Source organism: Rattus rattus, chromosome 1 (assembly GCF_011064425.1).
Source record: "Rattus rattus isolate New Zealand chromosome 1, Rrattus_CSIRO_v1, whole genome shotgun sequence".
NCBI lineage: Eukaryota > Metazoa > Chordata > Mammalia > Rodentia > Muridae > Rattus > Rattus rattus.
Genome location: NC_046154.1, coordinates 215,742,981 through 215,768,061, shown reverse-complemented (window position 1 = coordinate 215,768,061; position 25,081 = coordinate 215,742,981). Strand labels below are relative to the sequence as shown.

General features: G+C 39.9%; 1 protein-coding gene across 2 annotated transcripts in view; it reads right to left on the bottom strand.

Moving 5' to 3' along the window:
• Window positions 1-1,504: 1,504 nt before the first annotated feature.
• The window catches only part of LOC116911041 (zinc finger protein 431-like), a 54,567-nt gene continuing 30,990 nt past the window's right edge, over window positions 1,505-25,081 (bottom strand). For both annotated transcript variants that reach the window (XM_032914799.1, XM_032914807.1), the window contains one exon: window positions 1,505-2,064. In XM_032914799.1, coding sequence (XP_032770690.1) covers window positions 1,992-2,064 — 73 coding nt within the window. In that variant the 3' untranslated portion in view covers window positions 1,505-1,991. The remainder of the gene's footprint in view (window positions 2,065-25,081) is intronic.

The window sequence follows — 25,081 nt, the reverse complement described above, 5'->3', positions numbered from 1 at the left end:
AGGAACAGAGAATGTAAAGTATTCTTCATTATCACAACCTAAGGAGATAGAAAACAAACAGTCCTTTAAGTTTAATAATACAGCGTCCTCGTCATCATAGCAGGAGCAAAGAGCCCAGGCTGAAGGGCCTCCACTGTTTTCATTCCATTGTTTCATTATTTCATTTATGCCCCTGAATTCATGTAATAGTCAAAATTTACTTTTTGTGCTCTTATGAATTACAAAAATAGGAGAGTTCTAAGGACTACCAAGGACTCTGTATGTCTTAGCCAGTACTGGTCCTGTACTAGGAGTTGAGCCTGTTTTAATTTTTCCCCATCAAAGGGTCATTGAGCAATCCATAGGGGATAACTAGAGACCCAATGTAATTTTAAAGGTTATATGGATGGCCCATGATCAATGACCCCAGTGGTGTGGGCCTATATCTTCTTGTATTATCATATAAATAATTAGCTTCAATCATAATCACTGCTTAGATTTATTGTAATATATCTTTTCCCCACAGACCTTACGAAAGTTCTAAGACAATATAAGGTTCAAAAGTTCCAGAAGAATCCTCTTCAGTACAATTTAAGACATCAGTAGTTTTTAAAGAATCCTGTTGTCCTCCATCACCTGGAAAGGGTTGGCCTCTAGACACTGACAAATGTAGAAGCCACTGTACTTGACTAATAACTGCCTGATCTGCCCCAGTTCCTAGAATGCCTCTTAAAGGGCAGTTTTTCAATGTACAATGTCAGTAAAGGATGGCCATCCTCAATTAATGACCTTGTCCATAAAGCTAAGGGATTTAATCTCGGTCCGCTAGATCCTGTTGTCTGTAAAACATCTGGAGTACACTCATACCTTTGAGTTTTAGCCAGAGCTACAGCTTTGAATTAAAAAATATGATCACTTTTTCTCAGATCCTGGGCTGGATATATTGACTGGACAAAGATGTTTTTAGCCCAACTGGAAGCATCTTTAAGTATACATTTAGAAAGCAATAAAAGGAAATTTAAACTCTGGAATTTCTACTGAAGAATAACAATCAGTGACCACTGACCAATGTTAACTCTGAAATTCTGAGCTCTTCATGTAACAATAGTATAGAAGAGACATCTGAAACATTTCCCTTTTTCACATACCTTAAATAACTTTCTTATACCTTTATAACTCACATTTCCACACCTTAAGTCATTTTACTAGACCATCAAAACTTACATAAACATCCATATCCTCAGATCTTTATATACCTTAGAATGCTTTCTTAGACTGTCAGAAGTTGCACGGACTTTTGTCACGCAACTTTTCATTTCTTCTAATCATTTACCAAAGATTCTTAGTTATCACTGAGAATAATCATTGCAAAACACGTTATTTTAAATAAAGGAACAGTGAAAGCTACAACAAAGCTATTATCCTTTAATATGAAGCCTTGTAAACAAGGCAATCCTGCCTGCCTTTTCTTAACAAGAAACCTAGTAGTGCTAAAAAAAAGAAAAAAAAAAGTCAAGGCCTATTATTTACATATCAAATGAACTAACCAGATTCCTTTAGCCTTGGGAGAAGGAATTAGTTGCCTGCTGCAATTAAAATGACAAAGCTACAATTAGCATAGCCATAAATGCCACTAGAGATCGGAGAAGGATAAATTATAGTAGGAAGTATAAACCAAATAGCCTATGTACCAATTAAAATGAAAAATTTTCCCATTACCTAGATGTTTTCCCTAGGCTTCAGTGGTCTTGGTGGTGGGAAGGTGGTGCTAGGTTTTCAGCCATCAAACAGAACAACATTTAATATTTAATTAACACACATAGCAGTGGGGTTTTGACTGTCTGACCCAGGTCTCAGAAATTTTTCTATAGAGGAACAACTTGGGGACATGATCTTATCTTGAGTAGACAGAGTAGGGTAATCGATCCAAAAGTGTTCATACCGTGAACAGAGCCCTGGGCGGCAGGCGAGGCTTGTGCGATTTTGGCTCAGTGGTTAGTATAAACCATAATTCAGGTGGTAGTCCATCTATCTTCTTTGGACTGGGTTCCCATTAGGAATGGATATGCCATATTCAGCAAATCTCTGAGAAGGTTGAGAAACATCGTATGTTAAGTATAAGTGATATATACAGACTGGATTGTGTTTAGTTACGTTCTTTATGTTTAACCTTGAAAACATGTACAGGAGGCTAAATAAGGCTATAATTGATTATTATAGTACTTAGTATGACTGCGAGTATAGTCCTTAAAACATTAAAGAATTTTATCATTTATGAGGTGACTGACCATTAACTTGCATGTCTTTAACAGTTCACAATAAGTTACTAGCTTTTAACTGAGTATTCCAGCTTTATTTATGTTAAGTTTGAGCCTTAGAAAATGACAATTTCTTAATTAAAACTCCTTTTAGTATCAAAATAACACTTCAATTCATAAACACGGTCCACAGAAACACTGGGAACTTTCCTGATCCTTTTATTGTACATCATTACAAAAATGTAACAGTTTCTTATGTGATTCAGTTTATCAAAATAGATAAAGCTTAACAAAGTTAGCAAAGACTAGGAAGCTAGACATACATTGAGCCTGAAAGACTATGTGTAAGAAAAGACTTTCTTTAAGCTGGTAGCTCTCAACCTTCTTCATGCTGTGACCCATCAACATGTTTCCCATGTTGCAGTGAACCACAACTGCAAAATTATTCTCATTCCTATTTCATAACTGCAATGTTGCCAGTATTATGAATCAAAATGCAAACATCTGACATGAAGATGGTCCTAGGCTTCCCCTATCTCCCCCGAAGAGTCATGGCCCACAGATTGAGAACCAATGCTCCAAGCTCTTTACCAGATGGCTTTTGTGTATTTATTGTCTGGCTGCCTAATAAAATAGGAATAACCCAGTTTCTCCTGTTTAGTGCTTGGTGCTGACAGATGCAGCCTTAATTCTTTGGTTTTTATTTATTTGTTTATTTAAAATAATATGAAATATTTTATAAACTCGAAAAAGTCCTATCATCTTACAAATTGAGATCATTTCCCCTTTTTAATATAAAATTTCTGTGAACTACAAAATTCTTCATTAAAAAGTTTAAAATCTCTCAACTCTGTGGTCTTGCAATATCAGAAATAAAGTACTTTTTTATTTCCAAAGTGAGACACAACAATAATTCCCAGAAGGCAAAACCAAGCTCCAACAGTGCCAACAAGTCAATGCTCGACATCTGGGATCCATTCCTAATCCTTTGTGCTTTACTGAAGGACTTAGGTCACCTCTTATGGCTCCACACTCAGCAGCATATGCAGCCTGCCTTCTAGAACCTGGTCAGTTCCATTTCATTGCAGCTGGTGTTTCTGGTAATTATGACATGGCACCTGTACCTCAAAATCTTTTAGGGTCCCCCCATTGCAACTGGGTCCTCTTTAGGAACTCCCACCCTACCACACACTGGCAAGTCTCAGCTGATCTCCATAAGCCCTTCATTTCTTTAAAACAAAAGTTTTAAAGTGACTCTTGTGATGGTTTAAATATGCTTGGCCCAGGGATTGGCATGACTATGAAGTGTGGCTTTGTAGGAGTAGGTGTGGTCTTGTTGGAGGAAGTGTGTCATTATGGGCATGGGCTTTAAGTCCCTTATCTTAGCTGCCTGAAAGCCAGTCTTCTCCTCGAAGCCTTCAGATTAAGATGTAGAAATCTCAACTCCTCCTGCACCATGCCTGCCTTGATGCTGCCATGTTCCTGCCTTCATGATAATGGGCTGGACCTCTGAACCTGTAAGCCAGCCCCAATTTAATGCTGTCTTTACAAAAGTTGCCTTGGTCGTGGTATCTGTTCGTAGCAGTAAAACCCTAAGACACCTCTTATGTTTGCCTGCTAGTGCAAGGTACATTCTTGCATATGAATGCATGGAGATGCAGTTTCAATACTTTATTAAACAAACATTGTTCTAAATTCCAGGATTCCCTAAACCTTGTATTCAGGACAAAAGTTATCATATGAAAATCCATCCTAATCCAAAATGCCTTAGAGACTTGTCTTCTTGATTGACCCATGGCATGTTGTCAGCTTTAATCAAGAGAGTGATGAAGTCACTTGATAACATTCCTCTCTAGCCCTAAGCAAAAATGGCCACCAAGAATGTGGCTTCTCAAAGACTGTGGCAAACCATGTGTTATTTATATATAAAGTCATGCCACAAGCTTCTTTCAGTATTATGTTTGCAGAGATTTTTTTAAACTATGAATTCTGTGTTTAAAATTTTGTTATTTTTTCACATATTTTTATCCACACCCAATAAACATAATTTTTGGAGTACAGAAATTTGATATAATGATCTTAGGTAATTAAATGAAGCCAATAATCTTCTTGGCTGTTCTGCTTGGCTCTCTTCTCCCTGTCACAATGTCAGGTGTCTCACCTAACAACAGACAGAGCAGAAACTTTTAGATATGCTTGGGTCTAGAAAAGGGAAAGCTATAACTCGTCTTGAGAGCCAATTTCCCAGTAAAGTAGAATAGCATAGAACAACTTTAATGTTATCCATACCAAAAGACATCTGACTTTCTGCTAACCTGAATCCAGAGGCTACAAAAGTCTCAGAAATAAAATGTGAGCCCTGGCAATAAAAGCAGCTATGGTAGCAGTGATGGCTTGCAACTGGCAACATGAGAGCAAACTATACATATATATATATATATATATATATATATATATATATATACATATACATATACACATACATATACACACACACACACACACACACACATATAAACAAGAAATACAGAACACAGAAAACTTATATAATCAAAGAAGAGCAGTCAGAAACAAACCATGTGGTGGTGGTTACCATTCATTCATACATTTTGTAACAAAACTTAAAGACACTCCATAAAACACAGACAGACCCCCTCACACAAAACAGGCAAAGATAAAACTTCTTTTTCTTCCTTCTTTCTTTTGTGTGTGTGTGTGTGTGTGTGTGTGTGTGTGTGCACGTGCATGCATGTGTGCATGTGTAGGATGTCATACAGGTGAAGGCAGGTACAAGATAGAATGAGGCTTGTCATTGGATGAGAAGGAAGGATGGGCGGGAGAAAAGTTTTAGCCAGAGGAGGAGACGGGAAAGGGACTGGAGGAGAAGCTGCTGAGAGAACATGGAGGCTGATGTTAAGATTCCACTCTGCACCTTTACAGGTTGTTGTGAACGTTCTTAAGAGATGGATGTGTAGGGGTTGGGGATTTAGCTCAGTGGTAGAGCGCTTGCCTAGCAAGCCAAGGCCCTGGATTTGGTCCCCAGTTCCGAAAAAAAAAAAAAAAAAAAAAAAAAAAAGATCTTTCATCAGTTGGAGAATTTAGCCAGAATACAGCAAATACAGAGGCGAATGCCAGCAGCAAACCACTGAATTGAGAATAGGACCCCCGTTGAAGGAATCAGAGAAAGAACTGGAAGAGCTTGAAGGGGCTCGAGACCCCATATGAACAACAATGCCAAGCAACCAGCGCTTCCAGGGACTAAGCCACTACCTAAAGACTATACATGGACTCACTCACCCTGGGCTCCAACCTCATAGGTAGCAATGGGGGGAGGATGGGGAGGGGAACACCCATAAAGAAGGGGAGGGGGAGGGATTAGGGGGATGTTTGCCCGGAAACCGGGAAAGGGAATAACACTTGAAATGTAGATAAGAAATACTCAAGTTAATAAAATAAATAAATAAATAAATAAATAAATAAATAAATAAATAAATAAAAACATGATCTGCCCCAGGTTTGTAATAAGCCAGAAGCCCTCTATTTTCCACGTCTACACTCCACATATTATTGAATTTCATAGTGGACTTTTAGTAAAATAAATATGGATTCTTCATTTCTAAAAAAAAAGAGATGGATGTGTACAAGGGCTTTGTATGTTTAGGTGGGCAATTATATCGTATCAATTAGATCAGAGGTTATTGTGTTGTGTGTTCTTTCATATGACGATTTAAGTTTAAGAGAGTTTGTGGTGGTGGAGACAGTGGGCCACAATGGAATTGAGATGTATATTTCTGGCATGGTGACAACCTGACTTGGGAACTAGATGGGTAAAGAGATTGTTACCTGGCTCAGAGAGAAACTATCAGCAGTGTGATATGGGATGAAGCAGAGCAGGTGAGATGCTTTGCTGACCGAGATGAAGATATCCACCAGATATCTTGGGACACTGAAGCACCAGATCTAGTGGGGGTAAAAGACAGCTTTTAATTTTTTTATTATTTTACAGCAACGTGTGTGTGTGTGTGTGTGTGTGTGTGTGTGTGTGTGTGTGTGTGTGTGTGTGTGTGTGTGTCCAAATTTCTTTATTACAGGGGAGCAGGATGAAAACATTAGGTATTTAGTCCAGGTGGGGCACGCAGCCAGAGGTTCTTGAGCCTCGTTCAGGTCTGCAGCAGCATCAGTCAGGACTGAAGCTGAGGCCTCTGCTTTCTTTCCACTAACAGCCACTCTCTCTGTGCCTCTGGTTAGTCTGGCTACGAGTTTATCTATCTTGTTGATTTTCTCAGAGAACCAACTCCTGGTTGTATTTACTTCTTTTTGTTCTAGAGCTTTAAAGTGTGCTGTCAAGCTGCTAGTGTATGCTCTCTCCAGGTTCGTTTTTGGAGGCAGTCAGAGCTATGAGTTTTTCTCTTAGCACTGATTTCATTGTGTCCCATAGGTTTTGGCATGGTGTGCCTTCATTTTCATTAAATTCTAAAAAGACTTTAATTTCTCTCTTTATTTCTTCCTTGACCAAGTTATCATTGAGTAGAACCTTGTTTGGCTTTCATCTGTATGTGGGCTTTTTCTGTTCTTGTTATTGAAGACCAGCTTTATTCTGTAGTGACCTGATAGGATGTGTGGGATTATTTCAATCTTCTTGTATCTATTGAGGCCTGTTTTGTGACCAATTCTATGTTCAACTTTGGAGAAGGTCCCATGAGATGTTGAGAAGATATATTCTTTTGCTTTGGAGTAAAATGTTCTTTAGATATCAATTCAATCCATTTGGTTCATAACTTGTTAGATTTGACTGTATCTCTGTTTACTTCCTGTTTCCATGATCTATCCAGTGATGAGAGTGGGATGTTGAACTCTCCCACTATTATTGTATGAGGTGCAATGTGTGCTTTGGTCTTTACTAAAGTTTCTTTTATGAATGTGGTGCCCTTGCATTTGGGGTATAGATGTTCAGAATTGAGAGTTCATCTTGGTAGATTTTTCCTTGGGTGAGTATAAAGTGTCCTTCCTTATCTTTTTAGATAACTTTTGGTTGAAAGTCAATTTTATTCTATATTAGAATGGCTACTCCAGCTTGTTGGTTGGGAAATTGTTTTCCACACTTTTACTCTGAGGTAATGTCTAACTTTGTCACTAGGGTACATTTCGTGTATGCAGCAAAATGCTGGGTACTGTTTACATATTCAGTCAGTTAGTCTATGTCTCTATATTGGGGAATTGAGTCCATTGATGCTAAGAGATATTAATGAAAAGTGATTGTTGCTTCCTGTTATTTTTGTTGTCAGAGGTGAAATTATGTTTATGTGGCTATCTTCTTTTGGGCTTGTGGAAAGAAGATTACTTTCTTGCTTTTTCTAGGGTATAGTTTCCCTCCTTGTGTTGAAGTTTTCCATCTATTATCCTTTGTAGGGTTGAATTGGTGGAAAAATATTGTGTAAATTTGGTTTTGTCATGGAATATCTTGGTTTCTCCATCTATGTTAATTGAGAGTTCTGCTGGATATATAGCCTGGGCTGGCATTTGTGTTCTCTTAAGGTCTGTATGACATCTGCCCAGGATCTCTGGCAGGACATCTGGCTTTCAGCATCTCTGTTAAGAATCAGGTGTAATTCTGATAGGTCTGCCTTTATGTTACTTGAGTTTTTCCCTTACTGCTTTTAATTCCCTTTCTTTATTTTGTGCATTTGGTGTTTTGATTATTATGTGATGGAAGGAGTTTCTTTTCTGATCTAATCCATTTGGAGTTCTGTAGGCTTCTTGTATGTTCATGGGCATCCATTTCTTTAGGTTAGAGAAGTCTTCCATAATTTTGTTGAAGATATTTACTGAACCTTTAAGTTGGGCATCTTCACTCTCTTCTATACCTATTATCCTTAGGTTTGGTCTTCTCATTGTGTTCTGGATTTCCTGGATGGTTTGTGTTAGGAGCTTTTTGCATTTTGCATTTTCTTTGATTGTTGTGTCAATGTTTTCTATAGTATCTTCTGCCCCTGAGATTCTCTCTTCTATCTCTTGTATTCTGTTGGAAATACTTGCATCTACGACTCCTGATCTCTTTCCTAGGTTTTCTATCTCCAAGGTTGTCTCCCTTTATGATTTCTTTATTGTTTCTATTTCCATGTGTAGATCCTGGATGGTTTTGTTCAATTTCTTCACCTGTTTCCTTGTGCTCTCCTGCATTTGAGGGAGTTATTTTTGTTCTTCATAATCATCCATCATCATCATCATGTGATGTGATTTTAAATCCAAATCTTGCTTTTCAGGTGTGATGGGGTATCCAATACTTGCTGTAGTAGAAAAAGTGGGTCCTGATTATGCCATGTAGTCTTGGTTTCTGTTGCTTATATTCTTGCACTTGCCTCTCACCATCTGGTTATTTCTAGTGCTATGTGACCTTGCTGTTTATAACTGGAGCCTGTCCCTCCTGTGATCCTGGTGGTATCAGAATGCCTCAGAGTCCAGCTGTCTCTGAGATCCTGTGATTCTGGTATCCTGTGATGCTGAGATCCTGGGTGTGTCAGAGCTCCTGAGAGTCAAGCTGCCTCTGGGATCTGATATCCTGGTGTGACCAAACTCTTAAGATCCTGTTGTGTCAGAGCACCTGGGAGTCAAGCTCCCTCTGTGAATCTGTGATCCTGTGATCCTGGGCATTTCATAGCACCTGGGAGTCAAGCTCCCTCTGGGTGTTGTAAGAGTGGATGCAGAGCCAGCACTCTAAGTCTGTCCAGGTGCAGGTTCAAACTGGAAGGAACCCAAGCCACTGGCTGGGTGGGGCTCCTGCATCCCTGGACCCCGGGAATCCCAGTTACTCCGTTTGTTGGGGCAGTTGTCCTGACCTCCTCACCCGTGATCCTGTGCATGTTAGAGCACCTGGGGGTTGGGCTTCCTCTGGGTGTTGTGGGAATTGGTGTGGAGTCAGTGCCCAAGGTTTGCTCAGGGCCCCCTCTTCAATTTTTAAACACAAGATATCCAGAGCCGTTTTGATTTGAAAAGTAGATAAGTCTAATTGTCATTTGATTCATTAGTATCCTACAAGAAAGCTAATTATAAACTTCTTGTTCTGCTGCTACAAACAAGAATCCAAGCAATGTCCAGTATTATTGGTTACAATAATCTAGCGAATAGCTTGAAAATAGACCCATAGGTAAGTAGTTCTGATATCTCATAGAACATAAGCCCGTGTTAGCCTTAGCCCTTAATAGGAATATGAATGCTACACTGTCCTATGCAAATGAAAGTGATTCAAATACCAAGGAAAAATTAAATGCATTCTTCAGATGAATGAATATGTGTATTATAGTCCCAAGGTCCAGTCATAAACACAAAGTTATTATTATTGCTAACAGGAGCTAAGTCCATCAAGTGAGTTGAAACAAAGGAGGAATAGTAGTTAGACCAAAGCAGATGCTTAGTGGCAGTCATTGGAGATTTACCAGTCAGTATGGCTAACACTTCCAGAAAAAGATTCTCTTGTGACAGAACTCTTATTTCGTAGAATTTCTCCCCCTCCTTTGTTTATATAGCCTTAGCTCAACATGGGATGATTTGAATTCTGAGAATACCATTGATATCTCCTTTTTGTTTTTAGCTGGAAGAGTGGTATATTTTTAGTGACTTCCACTGTCTCCTCACCCTGCAAAGTTTTACTTGAGATCCTGAGGCTGGAGCAGCTGAAGAGAAATCCGTAATGTTTCAGAGGATCTATATATAATGACACATACTTGTCCCTTTCCAAATTTTCACCCAACTTGATTTCCAAGTCTTAAATTGTTTAATTCATTATGCCCTACCGAAAGTCAATTCAGAATGAACTGTGAGAAATATTTTTGAGCTCTTAAACATATATTCCTTGAGACAAATTTTAAATGTAAGAGTAAATAAGGAAAATACAACAATTCCTCTTGCTGTACCCCTTAATTGTTTTAATGTTTTATGTGTATTTTCATTTATATCTGACCTTGAGAATTTTAAGATATGCCTATAATCTGAATAATAGCCTATTCTTTACTGGGTGATTGGAATGTGAACAAGTATAATTAGTAAACAAAGAATATTTGTAGTTTCTACCAGATGTTGGAGTTCTTCTTTTAATTGAAGCATAACAGGATTTGAAGATATAATTAAAGAAGTTTCTACTGGTGGGATTATTCCTGCAACATGAACAGAATCTGAAACCGCATTTAAGGGTTTATATATTAACCATAGTACATGAGTCAAAACAGCCAGTTACACTAGTAATGGGTATTAATAGATTGATTAAAGTATGGACCATCAATTCCTTCTAACCATTAAATGAGCTTTCAATAAAATTAGTATCTGCCTGTAGAATGGGAGGTTAGAATTTTTTCAACGACGACAACAACAACAACAACAAATCAGTTCCCATGAGAAAATCCCATATCTGGCCAGCTGGGCAATAATTTCTTACTTATCCTTAGTAATCTGCACATAATTTTAAAGTTCATTGATTCTTTAATGCTCTTAAACAGAGCTTGTTACTTAAGGGTTATAGAATATAACAACAATCAAATTCCTATAACTGCTGACATCAAGTTCTTCTGTAGAACTAGAGTTTTAAAAAGGTTACTCATTATCAGAGTCCGGATGTGCAGGGCCGGACGTGCCTGAGGGAGAGCCAGAGATAGGACTTGCCAAACCAGCTATCAGCCCCAAGGATATTGATCATCTGTAGCCACCCTTCCTTCACCCCCCCTGAGTGAGATGAGCCACCCTACCTGCCTGCCGAGCTGCTAGAGAGCAGGTACTCCTTGCTGATGTAATTTCGCGCCGAAAGTAACTGTGCACCATTTGAATTGACCAATCATGTGTAAACTGCCAATGCCCTTACCCCCTATATAAACCCCAAGTTTGGAAGTCCGGTCGATTCCTCTGTCTCCTGTGTGAGATACTGAGCCTACCGATCTCATTAATAAAAGCTACCTCTTGCTGTTACATCAAGATGGCTACCAATGATTCCTGGGGCACCCCACCCCGAGATTGAGCGAGAGACGCGGCCCCCTGCTTTGGGGTACGCTCTTTCATTTGGGGGCTCGTCCGATCGGAGCGACCCCCCGAACCCCGAATGCCCCTTGGAGGTAACGTTAGTGTGAGTGCTAGAAAGCGGCCGCTGAGTGTGTGTGTATGCATGTGGATGTGAGTTATGTTACGGATTTTGCATTTTTTTCGCACCGTACACAGACGCCTGGGAGTAGAAGAGGTTTTCCTCTCCGGGTAGAAGAGTATTCCCCAAGGTGAAGGCCTGGGAGTAGAAGAGGTTTTCATCTCGCGGGTGGATGAGTATCCCCACCCAGTGTAAAGGCTAGCTTGAGAGTGCACTCGGGTAGAAGAGTATTCCTACCCAGTACAGATAAGCGGAAGGGGGACGCCCCGACTCCGCAGGCTCTGGGAGACGTTCCACGAGCCGAATTTTGTCAAGAGGACCCGGCAACTGACAGTCAAAAAGATCTGACTGTGACTTGACTTTGGAGGTCGCGTTCGGCTGCCTATTTAAGTATAGGCATGGACAAGTGTGCTTAGATGTGTTAGTGTCTATTGTCTGTATTCTGTTTCTGTGTTTGGTATCCCAGAAACAGCTAGGGTTAAGCTGCAGTTTGGGCCAGGTAATGAAGGTACCAGGCATCTGTGGAAATTGGTTATAGGATGCTTTGTTTTGGTCTTGTTTGTCTGGATTGTTTTCTGTGGTATTGTCCAATGTCTTTTTGACGTTTGTTTCGTGTTTGAATCTTGGACCGACGACTGTGTTTGAAATCATGAAACTTTGCTTTGTTTGTCAAAGAGTTTTACTTGGTCCTGTTGGTGCTTAAGTTAAAAGTTGAAAATAATTTGCTTGAGAGAAATTGTTTTCTGCCGGGGAGTTTTATCTTTCTCTCTTGAGCCTCCTCCCCAAGGAGAGATGCCCCAGGTTGGGGGGGGGGGCAGAGAAGCCCCTAAAATAGTTTCAAAGAATCTACAACAAGCTGTAAAGAATTTTGTTTTGTTTTTGCCAGTCAAAATTTAGAATTCAGGCTTTGGCGGTGGCCAAGGTCAGGATCAATATTTTCTTTTCCATGGGCCTTTTAAACCCAGTGAGACAGTGTGGTAAAGGGCTGCTACTGAGGTCCTGATAGCCCCAGGTGAATTGGTTACGATTCTTTTGTCAGCCACCTGGCATCTAACACCCAGGTTCTAACCATCTCTCCATCCTTTTGTTATTAGTTGTTACTAGAAGCCTAGTGTCATTTGGAGGCTGGTTCTCTTGAGAGGCAAAGCCATGGAGCTGACACTGAAGAGAGATACTCCTTGAGGGAAAATCTAAGCTTGTGCTTATTTGTACAATGGCCTTTTTGTCCAAGAAGGCCTCCTGGTTTAGTTGTGTGACTAAATGCTGTTTGCTCTCTTCACAAGATTCTCTTGTTTTCTCACCATCCCATTTGAGATGCTTGTTAGTAACTGTTAGAAGTCTTCTTTACCACTGAGGAAAGACGGAATCCTATTGGAGGCCAGAAAGAATGTTCCAGACACGATGGAAGGCCTTCACTTCTGCCTGTTGACTTCAATACGCCTAAAGGTAGGGAGTGCCAGGTCTGCCGCCAGGCTCCAAGGGTGGGTCTCTGAGGGGCTGGAAAATGCTCCACCAATCTGGCTAAGATAAGGAAAAGATATGAAGAGAAAGTTACAGAAATTTGAAGGGTTAAGCTAAGTTGCTGAGAGTTAGTATAAGTTACAGAGAAAGTAAGGTTAAACAAAGAGAAAGAGAAAGAGAAAAGAAGGTAAAAAGAGCAGAAAGCTAGGGAAGAAAAGAGACAAAAAGAAGAGGAAGTTAGAGAGCTAAAGAGAGATAAAAGACGAGAGAGGAACATATACTGGCCACAGTAGTTAGGGAACATAGGAAGATAGTACCTGGCAACAGAAGAGAATTCCTGGCTAAAGATCAGTGTGCCTAATGCAAAGAAAAAAAGACAGTGGGTCAGGGACTGCCCCAGAAAGAACAAGAGGGGACACTGGAGAGCCTCTCGGTCCTGGAGTGCTGGCTATGCACAGAGATAGAAGAGAAGCCCGCCCAGTTGTTTTGTGGATACAGGGACCCAATGCTCTGTGCTCCTATGCTCCAGTGGGCCAGTATCCAAAGACCTTGGGTACAGGGGCCTACTGGCAACGAACAATACTTATGGACTGCCCGAAGAACAGTGGACCTTGGCGTGGGCCGGGTAACCCACCCACTAGTTCATGGTCATCCCTGACTGCCCCTATCCCTTGCTCATGAGAAAATTGCTCTCCAAATTGGCTTGCGTGGGCTGAAATGGCTGGGTGAGGCCATGTTATGCATTATCTGCAGACTGTGAATGTGGAGCTTAAGACCTGTCTCAGTGCACCAGTACCTGATGCTAGGAGATGTGTGGCTTAGTCCTGTTCTGCCTGGAACACACCACTCCTGCCAGCCGGGCACTAACAATTATCACCCAAAACTGTGATAGAGTGGCTGATGTCTTGCCTTTGAATAGAGTGTCCCAAAAGATGGGACCACTGGTCAGCTGCCATGGAATAGATTCTCCACCTGTTGGGGGCAATCTGGTCACCTTGCTGCCCAGTCCGGACCTGAAGCCATTGCAACATGAGTGTCAAGCACTGGCAGAAGCCCATGGGTGGAGGAAAGACCTCTGCGACTGGTTGATTGACCCCTGCTGAAAGCCGAGGCTACCTTGTCTACAGACGGGAACAGTTCTCTTCATGAAGGTCAGAGATAAGTGGGTGCTGCCATGGTGGACAACACAATGTCATCTGGGATGGCTGAACCTCAACCCCCCAGTACATCAGTGCCGCAGATGCCTTTGCCATCTCTTGGATGCCCTGGTGAAGCCAACAACTGTGAGTACTATTCATTGCTCAGGATATCAGGAGGGAAGAGATTCAGTGGCATTGGGCAGTAACAAAGTAGATAAAGTGGCTCGGGAAATGGCTATGCAGGAGCCTATCCTGGTTGCAAGCCTGCAAGAGACAGCCACTGAGAACTAGGATCGGACTAAGGGATGGCCTCACTTAGAAAAGGCCCAAATTGCTTAAAAGATAAAGGACAATGGCACACTTGAGGGGAAAGCTATACTCCCCAGAGAACAAAAAAAAAAAGACTCACTTTGCCAAATACAGATATGGACTCACTTAGATAAAAAGTTTGTCCAAATAGTTAAGGTGTATGTAATAGACTTCAAGATTTTAGCCAGAGAGACAGTAGAAAGTATATGTCAATAAGTGAATGCTTAGCAAGCAAACAGTGCAAAGAGACCTAGAGCATTTAGTGAAAAGTCGAAGTGAACTACACTGAGATAAAACCAGAACAATATAATCACAAGTATCTCCAAGTGCTTGTAGATACTTTTTCAGGAATAGATAGAAGCTTTCCTCACCAAATGAGAGACGGCCTCTGCAATCATCAAGAAGATACTGGAAGAAATCTTCCCCCGATTTGGAATGCCCAAGGTAATCTGGTCAGACAAAGGCCCTACTTTCGTTGCCAAGGTAAGCCAGGGTGTGGCCAAGTATTTAGAGGTCGATTGGAAATTACATTGTATTTACAGACCTCAAAGTTCAGGACAGGTAGAGTAAATAAATAAAATTTTAAAAGAGACCCTGACCAAATTAAATTGACCATGGAGACTGGCGCAGACTGGGTGACACTCCTTCCCTCTAGCTCTCTTCAGAGCAAGAAATACCCCTTCCAGATTCAGCCTTACCCCCTTTGAGATCTTATATGGGGTCTCAGCTCCCCTGACTGTATTAGATGATGTTACTGAACCAACATGTCATAGTGCCATAGTAATAATGATTTGTGTGTCAGGCTAAAAGACCTACAGGTGATACAGAAAGAAATCTGCTCACAGCTGACAGCAGCCTATGCCCCGGAGACCCCTGAGACATCCCATTGGTTCCAGGTTGCAGCTACACTGAGCCCAGACATTCGAGTCTCGCTGGAAAGGACCGTACCTGGTGCTGCTGACCACCCTGACAGCTGTCAATTCTCAGCCCTCACCAGCCATGTACTAGCTGTTGGGGCTGAGAGCTGGGACCTAGAGGAAAATTCAGTCATGTTTGTCCTGGGTTCTATCAAGATAGGTGTGAGGATAGGCTTGATTTCCATTACAAATGATGTAACGCTACATACGTTAGTACTCCTAATACTTCTTGGGACTGTGCCTCAGGGATCACAGTCTGTATAAGCTTAGAAGTTCTAAAAGCTAGTCATGACCTTGGTGTATAGGCTTGGATAGTGTCCAGATTAGAACCCTCATGTTAAGACAACAATACCAAGCTGTTATGCTAGATGAAGCTGAGTTCTCCATGCAGTTCTAAGATTAGAACTATTAACAAGAAAAGAAGACGGGAATGTAGAACCAGAGTTTTAAAAAGGTTACTCATTATCAGAGTCCGGATGTGCAGGGCCGGACGTGCCTGAGGGAGAGCCAGAGATAGGACTTGCCAAACCAGCTATCAGCCCCAAGGACATTGATCATCTGTAGCCACCCCCTCCCCTTCCTTCACCCCCCTTGAGTGAGATGAGCCACCCTACCTGCCTGCCGAAATGCTAGAGAGCAGGTACTCCTTGCTGATGTAATTTCGCCCAAAGTAACTGTGCACCATTTGAATTGACCAATCATGTGTAACCGTGCGAATGCCCCTTACCTCCCTATATAAACCCCGAGTTTGGGAAGCTCGGGTCGATTCCTCTGTCTCCTGTGAGATAATTTAGCCCCGGGATCCCGAGTCGAATTCGGGATCTCGTTAATAAAAAGCTACCTCTTGCTGTTACATCAAGATAGCTACTCGTGATTCCTGGGGGCACCCCACCCCGAGATTGGAGCGAGAGACGCGGCTCCCCGTTTTGGGGTATGCTCTTTCACTTCCTGATTTACTGAGCAGAAAGAGTAAGGAAGTGATTATCAGTGGCCTAATACCCACTCAAATGGCCTGCTTACATCCCGGGTGGTCCACAGTAACCAAAGACATGGGTGAGAATCTTGCCCAAATACTCCAACTGGGACACCCACACAGCCCAGGTGACATGAGACCTACTGCTCCACCCCTACCCCTGCACCCATACCCCAAGCTCCACCTTCCTTGCTGTGCACTTCCCCACCCAAGCCAGTTCAACAGCCCTATGTTGTCATGAATCTCCAACGCTAATAAGCATGTGTAAAAACCATACAATTTAGTTATAGTATGTATAAGCTATATGCCTAGATTGGGCAGATTTATCACTACACTACTCTATTCCCAAGCTATTAGATATCTTGCTATTTGTGGTTCTTTCCGGGAACGTGCTTTTGTTCCATCTTTGTTTCACCTTCTCTTCCTCTGATTTTCTTTCTCTCTCTTCTCATTTCCCCTTCCTATTTCCCCTCTTCCCTTTCTAAAATATCCAGTCCCACCTTTCCCATCTCACTGCACTATCACAGGCTCTGACCTTTATTTGACCAGTTAAAATGGGGAGAAGGTTTACATGAAATCGCCTAAGTACAAGATCCACTCCTTATCAGGGAAGCCCCTTGAGGAAGCAGAATCAACATCAAAATACAAATAGCACCAGGCCAGTCCACAACATTCCTATACCCACCCTAAGGATACAAACTGCAAGGCTTCCAAGAGGTCTGCAGTAACCAAGGGCACAGAAGGTTCACAATACCAGAGGCACAGGAAGTCCACAGTAACACAGGACACAAGAGGCATACTCAAACCAGGGACTCAAGAAGCCAACCTCAAACAGAAACAATACTGCATATCTTCAAGGTTAGTTCCAGTCAGAGACACCAAGACCAGTTAACACCAAAGAGAACCAGATGGCCAGAGGCAAGGACAATATAAGCAACAGAACTCAATGTAATTAGACATCATCAGATCCCAGCTCTCCCATCACAGCAAGCCCTAGATACCCTAAAATATATGAAAAGGAGGATGACCTAAAATCCCATCTCATCAAGATAATAGAGACCTTTAAAGAGGATATAAAGAACTCTATTGAATAAATACAGGGAAACACAAACCAATAGGTAGAAGCCCATAAATAAGAAACAAATCCCTAAGATAAATACAGGAAAATACAATGAAACAGGTGAAGGGATTGGACAAAATGGTCCAAGAATTAAAAGTGGAAATAGAAAGCAATTTAAATAAACACAAAGGGAGGCAACCCTGGAAATGGACAATTTAGGAAAGAGATTAGGAGCTACAGATGCAAGCATCTTAAACAGAATACAATAGATAGAATACAGAATCTCAGAAACAGAAGATACCATAAAAATATTGACATGTAGGTCAAAGAAAATACAAAATGTAAGAAATCCCCTAACCCAAAACATGCAGAAAATTCAGGACACCATGATAAGATCAAGCCTAAGAATAATAAGAGTAGAAGAGGGTGAAAAACCCCAGGTCAAAGGGCCAGAAAACACCTTCAACAAAGTCATAGAAGAAAACTTCCCTAACCTAAAGAAAGAGATGGCCATGACTGTACAAGAAGCCTACATAACTCCAAATAGGCTGGACCAGAAAAGAAAATCCTCTCATCACATAATAATCAAAGCAATAAATGCACAGAACAAAGAAAAGATATTAAAAGCTGTAAGGGAAAAGAGGCAAGTAACATATAAATTCAGACCTATCAGAATTACACCAGATTTCTCAACAGAGACTCTAAAACAAGAAGATCCTGCACAGATGTCATCCAGACCCTAAGAGAACACAAATGCCAGTCTGGGATACTGTATCTAGTAAAACTCTCAAACATCATAGATGGAGACACCAAGATATTCCATGACAAAACCAAATTTAACAATGTATCTATTAATCCAGTCCTACAGAGGATACTAGAAGCAAATCTACAACCCAAAGATGGTAACTACACCCAGAAGAACACAATAAACAAAACATTTCACAAGAAAACCAAAACAAGAGAATCAAACACACATACCATCTCCAGCAACAAAAATAACAGAAACTAATGGTCATCTGTCTTTTATATCTCTCACCAGCAATGAACTCAATTCCCTAATTTAAAAAAACAAAAAACAAACAAAAAACAAACAAAAAAATGCTAACAGACTCAATACAACAGGATCCAGCATTTTGCTGCCTACAAGAAAAATACCACAGTAACATAGACAGAGACTACCTCACAGTAAAATGCTTGAAAAAAGTTCTCCAAGCAAATAGTTCCAAGAAACAAGCTGGAGCTGTCATACTAATATCTAATAAAATAGACTTTCAACCAAAAGTTATCAAACAGGATGGGGAAGGACATTTCATATTCATCAAATGAAACCTCCAAGACAAAGTCTCAGTTCTAAACATCTATGCCCCAAATACAAGGGCACTCACATTCATAAACGAAACTTTAATAAGTTCAAAACATATATTGAACCTCACACAAGAACAGTGAGAGACTTCAACATCCCACTCTTACCAATGGAAAGGTCATTGAAACAGAAACTAAAAAGAGACACAAGGAAACTAACAGAAGTTGTGAACCAAATGGATTTAACAGATATCTACAGACCATTTCACCTCAAAACAAACAAACCAAAAAATAGGCCTTGTCTTCAGCAGCTCATGGAATGTACTCCAAAACTGACCATATACAAAAGTTAAATCAACATCAGGAAAACTATCTAAACAGTCCCCTAAGGAAATAGAAATAGTCATCAACAATCTCTGAACCAAAGAAACGCCCAGGGTCAGATAGCTTTAGTGCAGAATTCTACCAGGCCTTCAAAGAAGAGCTAATACCATTACTCCTCGAACTATTCCACAACATAGAAACAAAAGGAAGACTACCTAATTCATTCTATGAAGCCACAGTTACTCTGATACTCAAACTGCACAAAGACCAACAAAGAAAGAGAATTCCATATCAATCTCACTTAAGAATATAGATGCAAAAATGCTCAATAAAATTCTCACAAACTGAAAAAAAGAACACATCAAAACTCACTACAATCAAGTAGGTTTTATTGCAGAGATGCGGGGATGTTTCAGTATATGAAAATCAACCAATGTCATCAATGTAATACAATATATAAACAAAGTCAAAGAAAAAAATGATCATTTCACTAGATGCTGAAAAAAACCTCTGAGAAAATACAACACCCATTTATGTTAAAAAGTCTTGGAAAGACCAGGAATTCATGGCACAAACCTAAACATAATAAAAGCGATACACAGCAAACCAACAGCCAACATCAAATTAAATGGAAAGAAACTAGAAGCAATCCCATTAAGATCCAGGACAAGGTTGTCCACTCTCTCCCTATCTATTCAATACAGTACTCGAAGTTCAAGCAGAGTAATTAGACTACAAAAGGGGATCAAAGGGATACAAATTGGAGAGGAAGAAACCAAAATATCACTATTTGCAGATAATAGTATATGGAAGTGAACCACAAAATTCCACCAGAGAACTACTAGAGCTGATAAACAACTTCAGCAAATGGCAGGATAAAAAATTTAACTCAAACAAGTCAGTTCCTTCCTTTACACAAATTATAAACAGGCTGAAAAAAGAAATTAGGGAAACAAACACCCATTATAATAGCCACAAATAGTATAAAATATCTTGTTGTAATTCCTACCAAGCAAGTGAAAGATCTTTATGACAAGAACTTCAAATTCCTGAAAAAAGAATTTGATGAAGACCTCAGGAAAGTTCCCCCATACTAATGGATTCGTAGGATTAACATAGTGAAAATGGCTATCCTACCAAACAAAACAAAACAAACAACATTGAATCTACAGATTCAATGTAATCCCCTCAAAATTCCAACACAATTCTTCAAAGACATGGAAAAAGCAATTCTCAAATTCATATGGAAAAACAAAAAGCCCAAGATAGCCAAAACAATCCTGAAAAATAAAATAACTTCTGGGGAAATCACCATCCCTGACCTCAAGCTGTACTACAAAGCTACAGGTCTGAAAACTGCATGGTATTGTTATAGAGACTTACGGGTTGATAAACTGAATAGAATCAAAGACCCAGAATTAAACCAACATACCTATGGACACTTGAATTTGAAAAAAGCCAAAAACATAGTGGAAAAAAGAAAGCATCTTCAATAAATGGCTCTGATCTAACTGGCAGTCTGTATGTAGGAGAATGAAAATAGATCCATATTTATCACCTTGCACAAAACTCGCATCCAAGTGGATCACGGATCTCAATATAAAAGCAGATACACTGAATCTAATAAAAGAGAAAGTGGGAAAGTGCCTTGAATACATCCTCATGGGGGAAATACTGTAAATAGAACTCCAATGGCTCAGCCTCTATTATCAAAAACTGATCAATGGAACATCTTGAAACTGAAAAACTTCTGTAAGGCAAAAGACACCTTCAATTGGACAAATTGGTAACCTTCAGATTGGGAAAATCTTCACTAACCCAACATCCAATAATATCCAAAATATAAAAAGAATAGAAAAAGCTAACCTCCCAAAAAAAAAAAAACCCAAACAACCTAATCAAAAAGTGGGTTACAGAGCTAAACAGAATTCATAACATAGGCATCTTGGATGGCAGAGAAGCAATTAAAGAAATGTTCATAGTCCTTAGTCATCAGAGAAATGTAATCAAAACGACCCTGAGAGTCCACCTTACTCTCATCAGAAAGGCTAAGATGAAAAACTTACAGTTTTTCAGTGACAGCACATGCAGTCAAGGATGTCAAGCAAAAGGAACACTCCTCGATTGCTGGTGGTATTGCAAACTGGTACAACCACTCTGAAAATCAGTCTAGCGGTTCCTCAGAAGATTGGAAATAGTTCTACCTGAAGAACCAACTCTACCACTCTTGGACATAGACCCAAAAGACACTCCACCATACCACAAGGACATGTGCTCCACCATGTTCATGGCAGCCTTATTTGGAATAGGCAGAAGCTGGAAACAACTAGATGTCCCACAATGGAAGAATGAATACAGAAAATCTGGCTCATTTACACAATGGAATACTATTCAGCTATTAAGAACGAGGACATTGTGAATTTTGTAGGCAAATGGATGGAACTAGAAAAAAAAATCATCCTGAGTGAGGTAACTTGGCCCCAAAATGACATGCACTGTATGTAGTCACTGATTAGTGGATGTTAGCCAAAAAGTACAGAATACCTAGGATACAACCTCCAGACTGTACGTGTAACAAGGAGAAAGGCCCAAGATAGCATTCTTCAATCCCACTTAGATGGGGGATGAAAATAATCATGGGAAGCAGAGTAAGGGAGGGATCTGGGTGAAAGAAGGGACGGAGGCGGGGAAGGAGAACAGGATCAGACATGGGTGGGGATAACAGGAGAGAAGCCCAGAGAGCCAAAAGGAAAAGAAAAGAAAAAGAGTAAGGAAGCATTTAATATTTTCTGAGCCTTATGGTGTAAATAAATCTAATACAAAGGTTCATCCTCTTATGCTGTAAAACATGTAGCAGTTTGGTAAAAAAAAATTAAGGTAGCAAAGAATCCACATGCTACACAAATGCCCCTTTTATTCTGGATCCAAATACCTTTATTTCTTAACTTGCCCCTTGAGGGAACATTCAGGGTCTATCCAACGTCATCTAACAGTTTTAAATAAAATCATTAGTGCATGATTAGATGTTGGTAAAGAATGATGTGGCCAATTAATATGCTCTGCTAATTTCTGAAAGCCATGAACTTTTTTTAAATTGTCTTTTTTAATGGAATTTTATGGTTTGGCAAATGTTATAATAATGAGATGTTCCAAATATTTACCTTTTCAGTGCAACAATAAGCCCATTTATATGTAGCAGATCCTGAGATGTTATATATGGATCGTTGCCTTTGGGGGTGGCCAATATGGTACCAGCTATAGAATAAATAATTAATCCTGAGGGAAGGCCTGCCTCACGAGTTCTAAAACCGTCAGTGTAGCATTGAAATGTAATAGGGCAGCCTGCCAAGCCTTTGGAAGTATAGTTCTTTTGTATCAGGGATGATGTTCTTTATAAATTGAGGGATCAAAAAAGATAAAATAGATCTTATCATCAGGATGAACATGTATAGTATAAAAGCAAACCTCAATCCAGTACTATTAAATTAGTTTTAGGAATATCTGTGGGTTAAGGTAAACAAGTTTGTAAAGCTCTCATTGTCCAGTTTGTATTTTCTGACCATTATGGTGTAAATAAATACATTCCAAAACTTTATTTTCTTGTGCTATAACTCCTATAGGACACAATTTAGTAGGAATTTAGTAGGAAAATAAGTAATTTTAGACTCAATGATAAATCCACACAACACAGGCCTATTTTGGTATGAATTCAAATACCTATAGTTATTTTTGACTCTCAAGATGCAGGAATTACCCAAGGCTATTTTAAATAGATCGGTTAGTGCATAATTAAATGTTAATTATTTTGATTTTGCTGAATTTGCACAGGAAATACCAATCTCAGTTCATGAGGCCACGAAGGAATTGGAAAATGAAGTTAGCTTTTTCACAGGTACTAAGTTCTCATCAAAATGGAGAGAATTCAAGATTAGATTGAACAGGAACTTCCGGTCCTTGTTCCACCATCTTCTAGAGATGGTGGGAGAATGAAGCTTTTAAGTTAGGAAGATCAGTCTCATGCAATAGCCAACTTTATTAAAGACTCAGACTTTAAATTTTGATGTTTAAGAAACGGCAATTGAATAAAGTTCTTATGTGCTCAAGTTAGATCACAAAACAAGTCATAAAATCAGAAAAACAAGTCATGTGGAACAAAAACATTTTTCCACAGAAGTATATAAAGGATAGTTTAAAACTTTAATTGAATAACAGCAACCAATAATGAGTAATAGGGACTAAGCTCTGCTCTAACTGGTGTACTGGAGGAAACCAAAACACACTTTGTCAGAGGATGTTGCTATGTACTGTATATTCAAATGCTGATTTTTTTATATTGGATTTTTTTATTTACATTTCAAATGTTATTCCCTTTCCCGGTTTCCCAGACATAAGGCCCCTATCTCATCCCTCCTCCCCTTTTTCTATAAGGGTGTTCCCCTCCCCATTGACTCCCCATTCCTTCCCCCCGACATTCCTCTACACTGGGGGTCCGGTCTTTGGAGGACCAAGGGCTTCTCCTTCCATTGGTGCCCAACAAAGCCACCCTCTGCTACAATATGCAGTTGGAGCCATGGGTCAGTCCATGTATAGTCTTTGGTGGTGGTTTAGTCCCTAGGAGCTCTGGTTGGTTGGCATTGTTGTTCTTATGGAATTGCAAGCCCCTTCAACTCTTTCAATCCTTTCTCTAATTCTTCCAACAGGGAGTCCTAAAACAAAAGGATATGCCTTCTTCTCAGCACCTCATAGTATCTTCTCCAAAATTGACCATATAATTGGTCATAAAACAGGCCTCAACAGATATAGGAAGATAGAAATAATCCCATGAGTCCTATCAGATCACCACGGACTAAGGCTGGTCTTCAATAACAACAAAAACGACAGAAAGCCCACATATACATTGAAGATGAACAACGCAAATGCTGATTTCTGTACCAGGAGATTTGGTTGAAGTCTTGAAGTCAGGACGCTGCCATTGCCAATTCTATGAAGCATCTCCTGTCTCAATGTTGAGTAAAAATTGTTCTCCCATCACTTCTGATTTGCTAAGAGCTGAACACCCAAATAGCTGAGCAAGAGAGTCAAAGGTGGGACTTCTGATTCCAGTGAAGGGGAGAGCAGGGACAGGACTGGTGATGAGAGACAAGCTATAAGGACATGGGATAGAGCAGGAGCAGACACAGCACTACTAAGAAGGTAGGCAACAGGCCACAAGGCTGGGTAGTAGGTCAGTGTCAGGACTGGTTGGGTAAATTTAGATTAGCTAATGGAGAATCTGTGCAGATTTAGTGCCAGAAGCTTATAATAAAAAACTAATAGATCTCCATTTTGTCATTTGAGAGCTAGGACAGAAGGAGAAAAGCTCATACATTTACAAGTCAATCTAAGAACAATACTTTCTTTTGAAGAAATCTAGGTCAAAAGAGTATTGTTTTCTTTGAGTATTCACACAAGCACTCAGAACTCTCCTCATGCCACCATTCCACTACAGTGCTCCAACAATATACATTAATTAAATGTGTTTAATTTTAATTAAAAAGTAACAAAAATACATAGGAAAGCCCTTTTTAAAATACAGAACAACACACATAAGTACACACACACACAGAGGTTGATATATATATATATATATATATATATATATATATATCAACATAAGAATACCAGATTCCCAAAAGATTGGGAAAAGATCTTTACCAATTCTACATCTGATAGAGGGCTAATATCCAATATATACAAAGAACTCACAAAGTTAGACTCCAGAGAATCAAATAACTTTATTAAAAATGGGGTAGAGGCTAAAAAAGAATTCTCAACTGAGGAATATCAGATGGCCATGAAGCACATAAAGAAATGTTCAACATCCTTAATCATCAAGGAAAGGAAAATCAAAACAACCCTGAGATTCCACCTCACATCAGTCAAAATGGCTAAGATCAAAAACTCAGCTGACAGCAGATGCTGGCGAGGATGTGGAGAAAGAGGAACACTCCTCCACTGTTAGTGGGATTACAAGCTGTTACAACCACTGTGGAAATCAGTCTGGAGGTTCCTCAGAAAATTGGACATAGTACTACCTGAGGATACGGCTATACCACTCCTGGGTATATACCCAAAAGATGCTCCAACATACAACAAAGACACATGCTCCACTTATTTATAATAGCCAGAAGCTAGAAAGAACCCAGATGCCCTTCAACAGAGGAATGGATTTTAAAAAAAGGTGGTACATTTACACAAT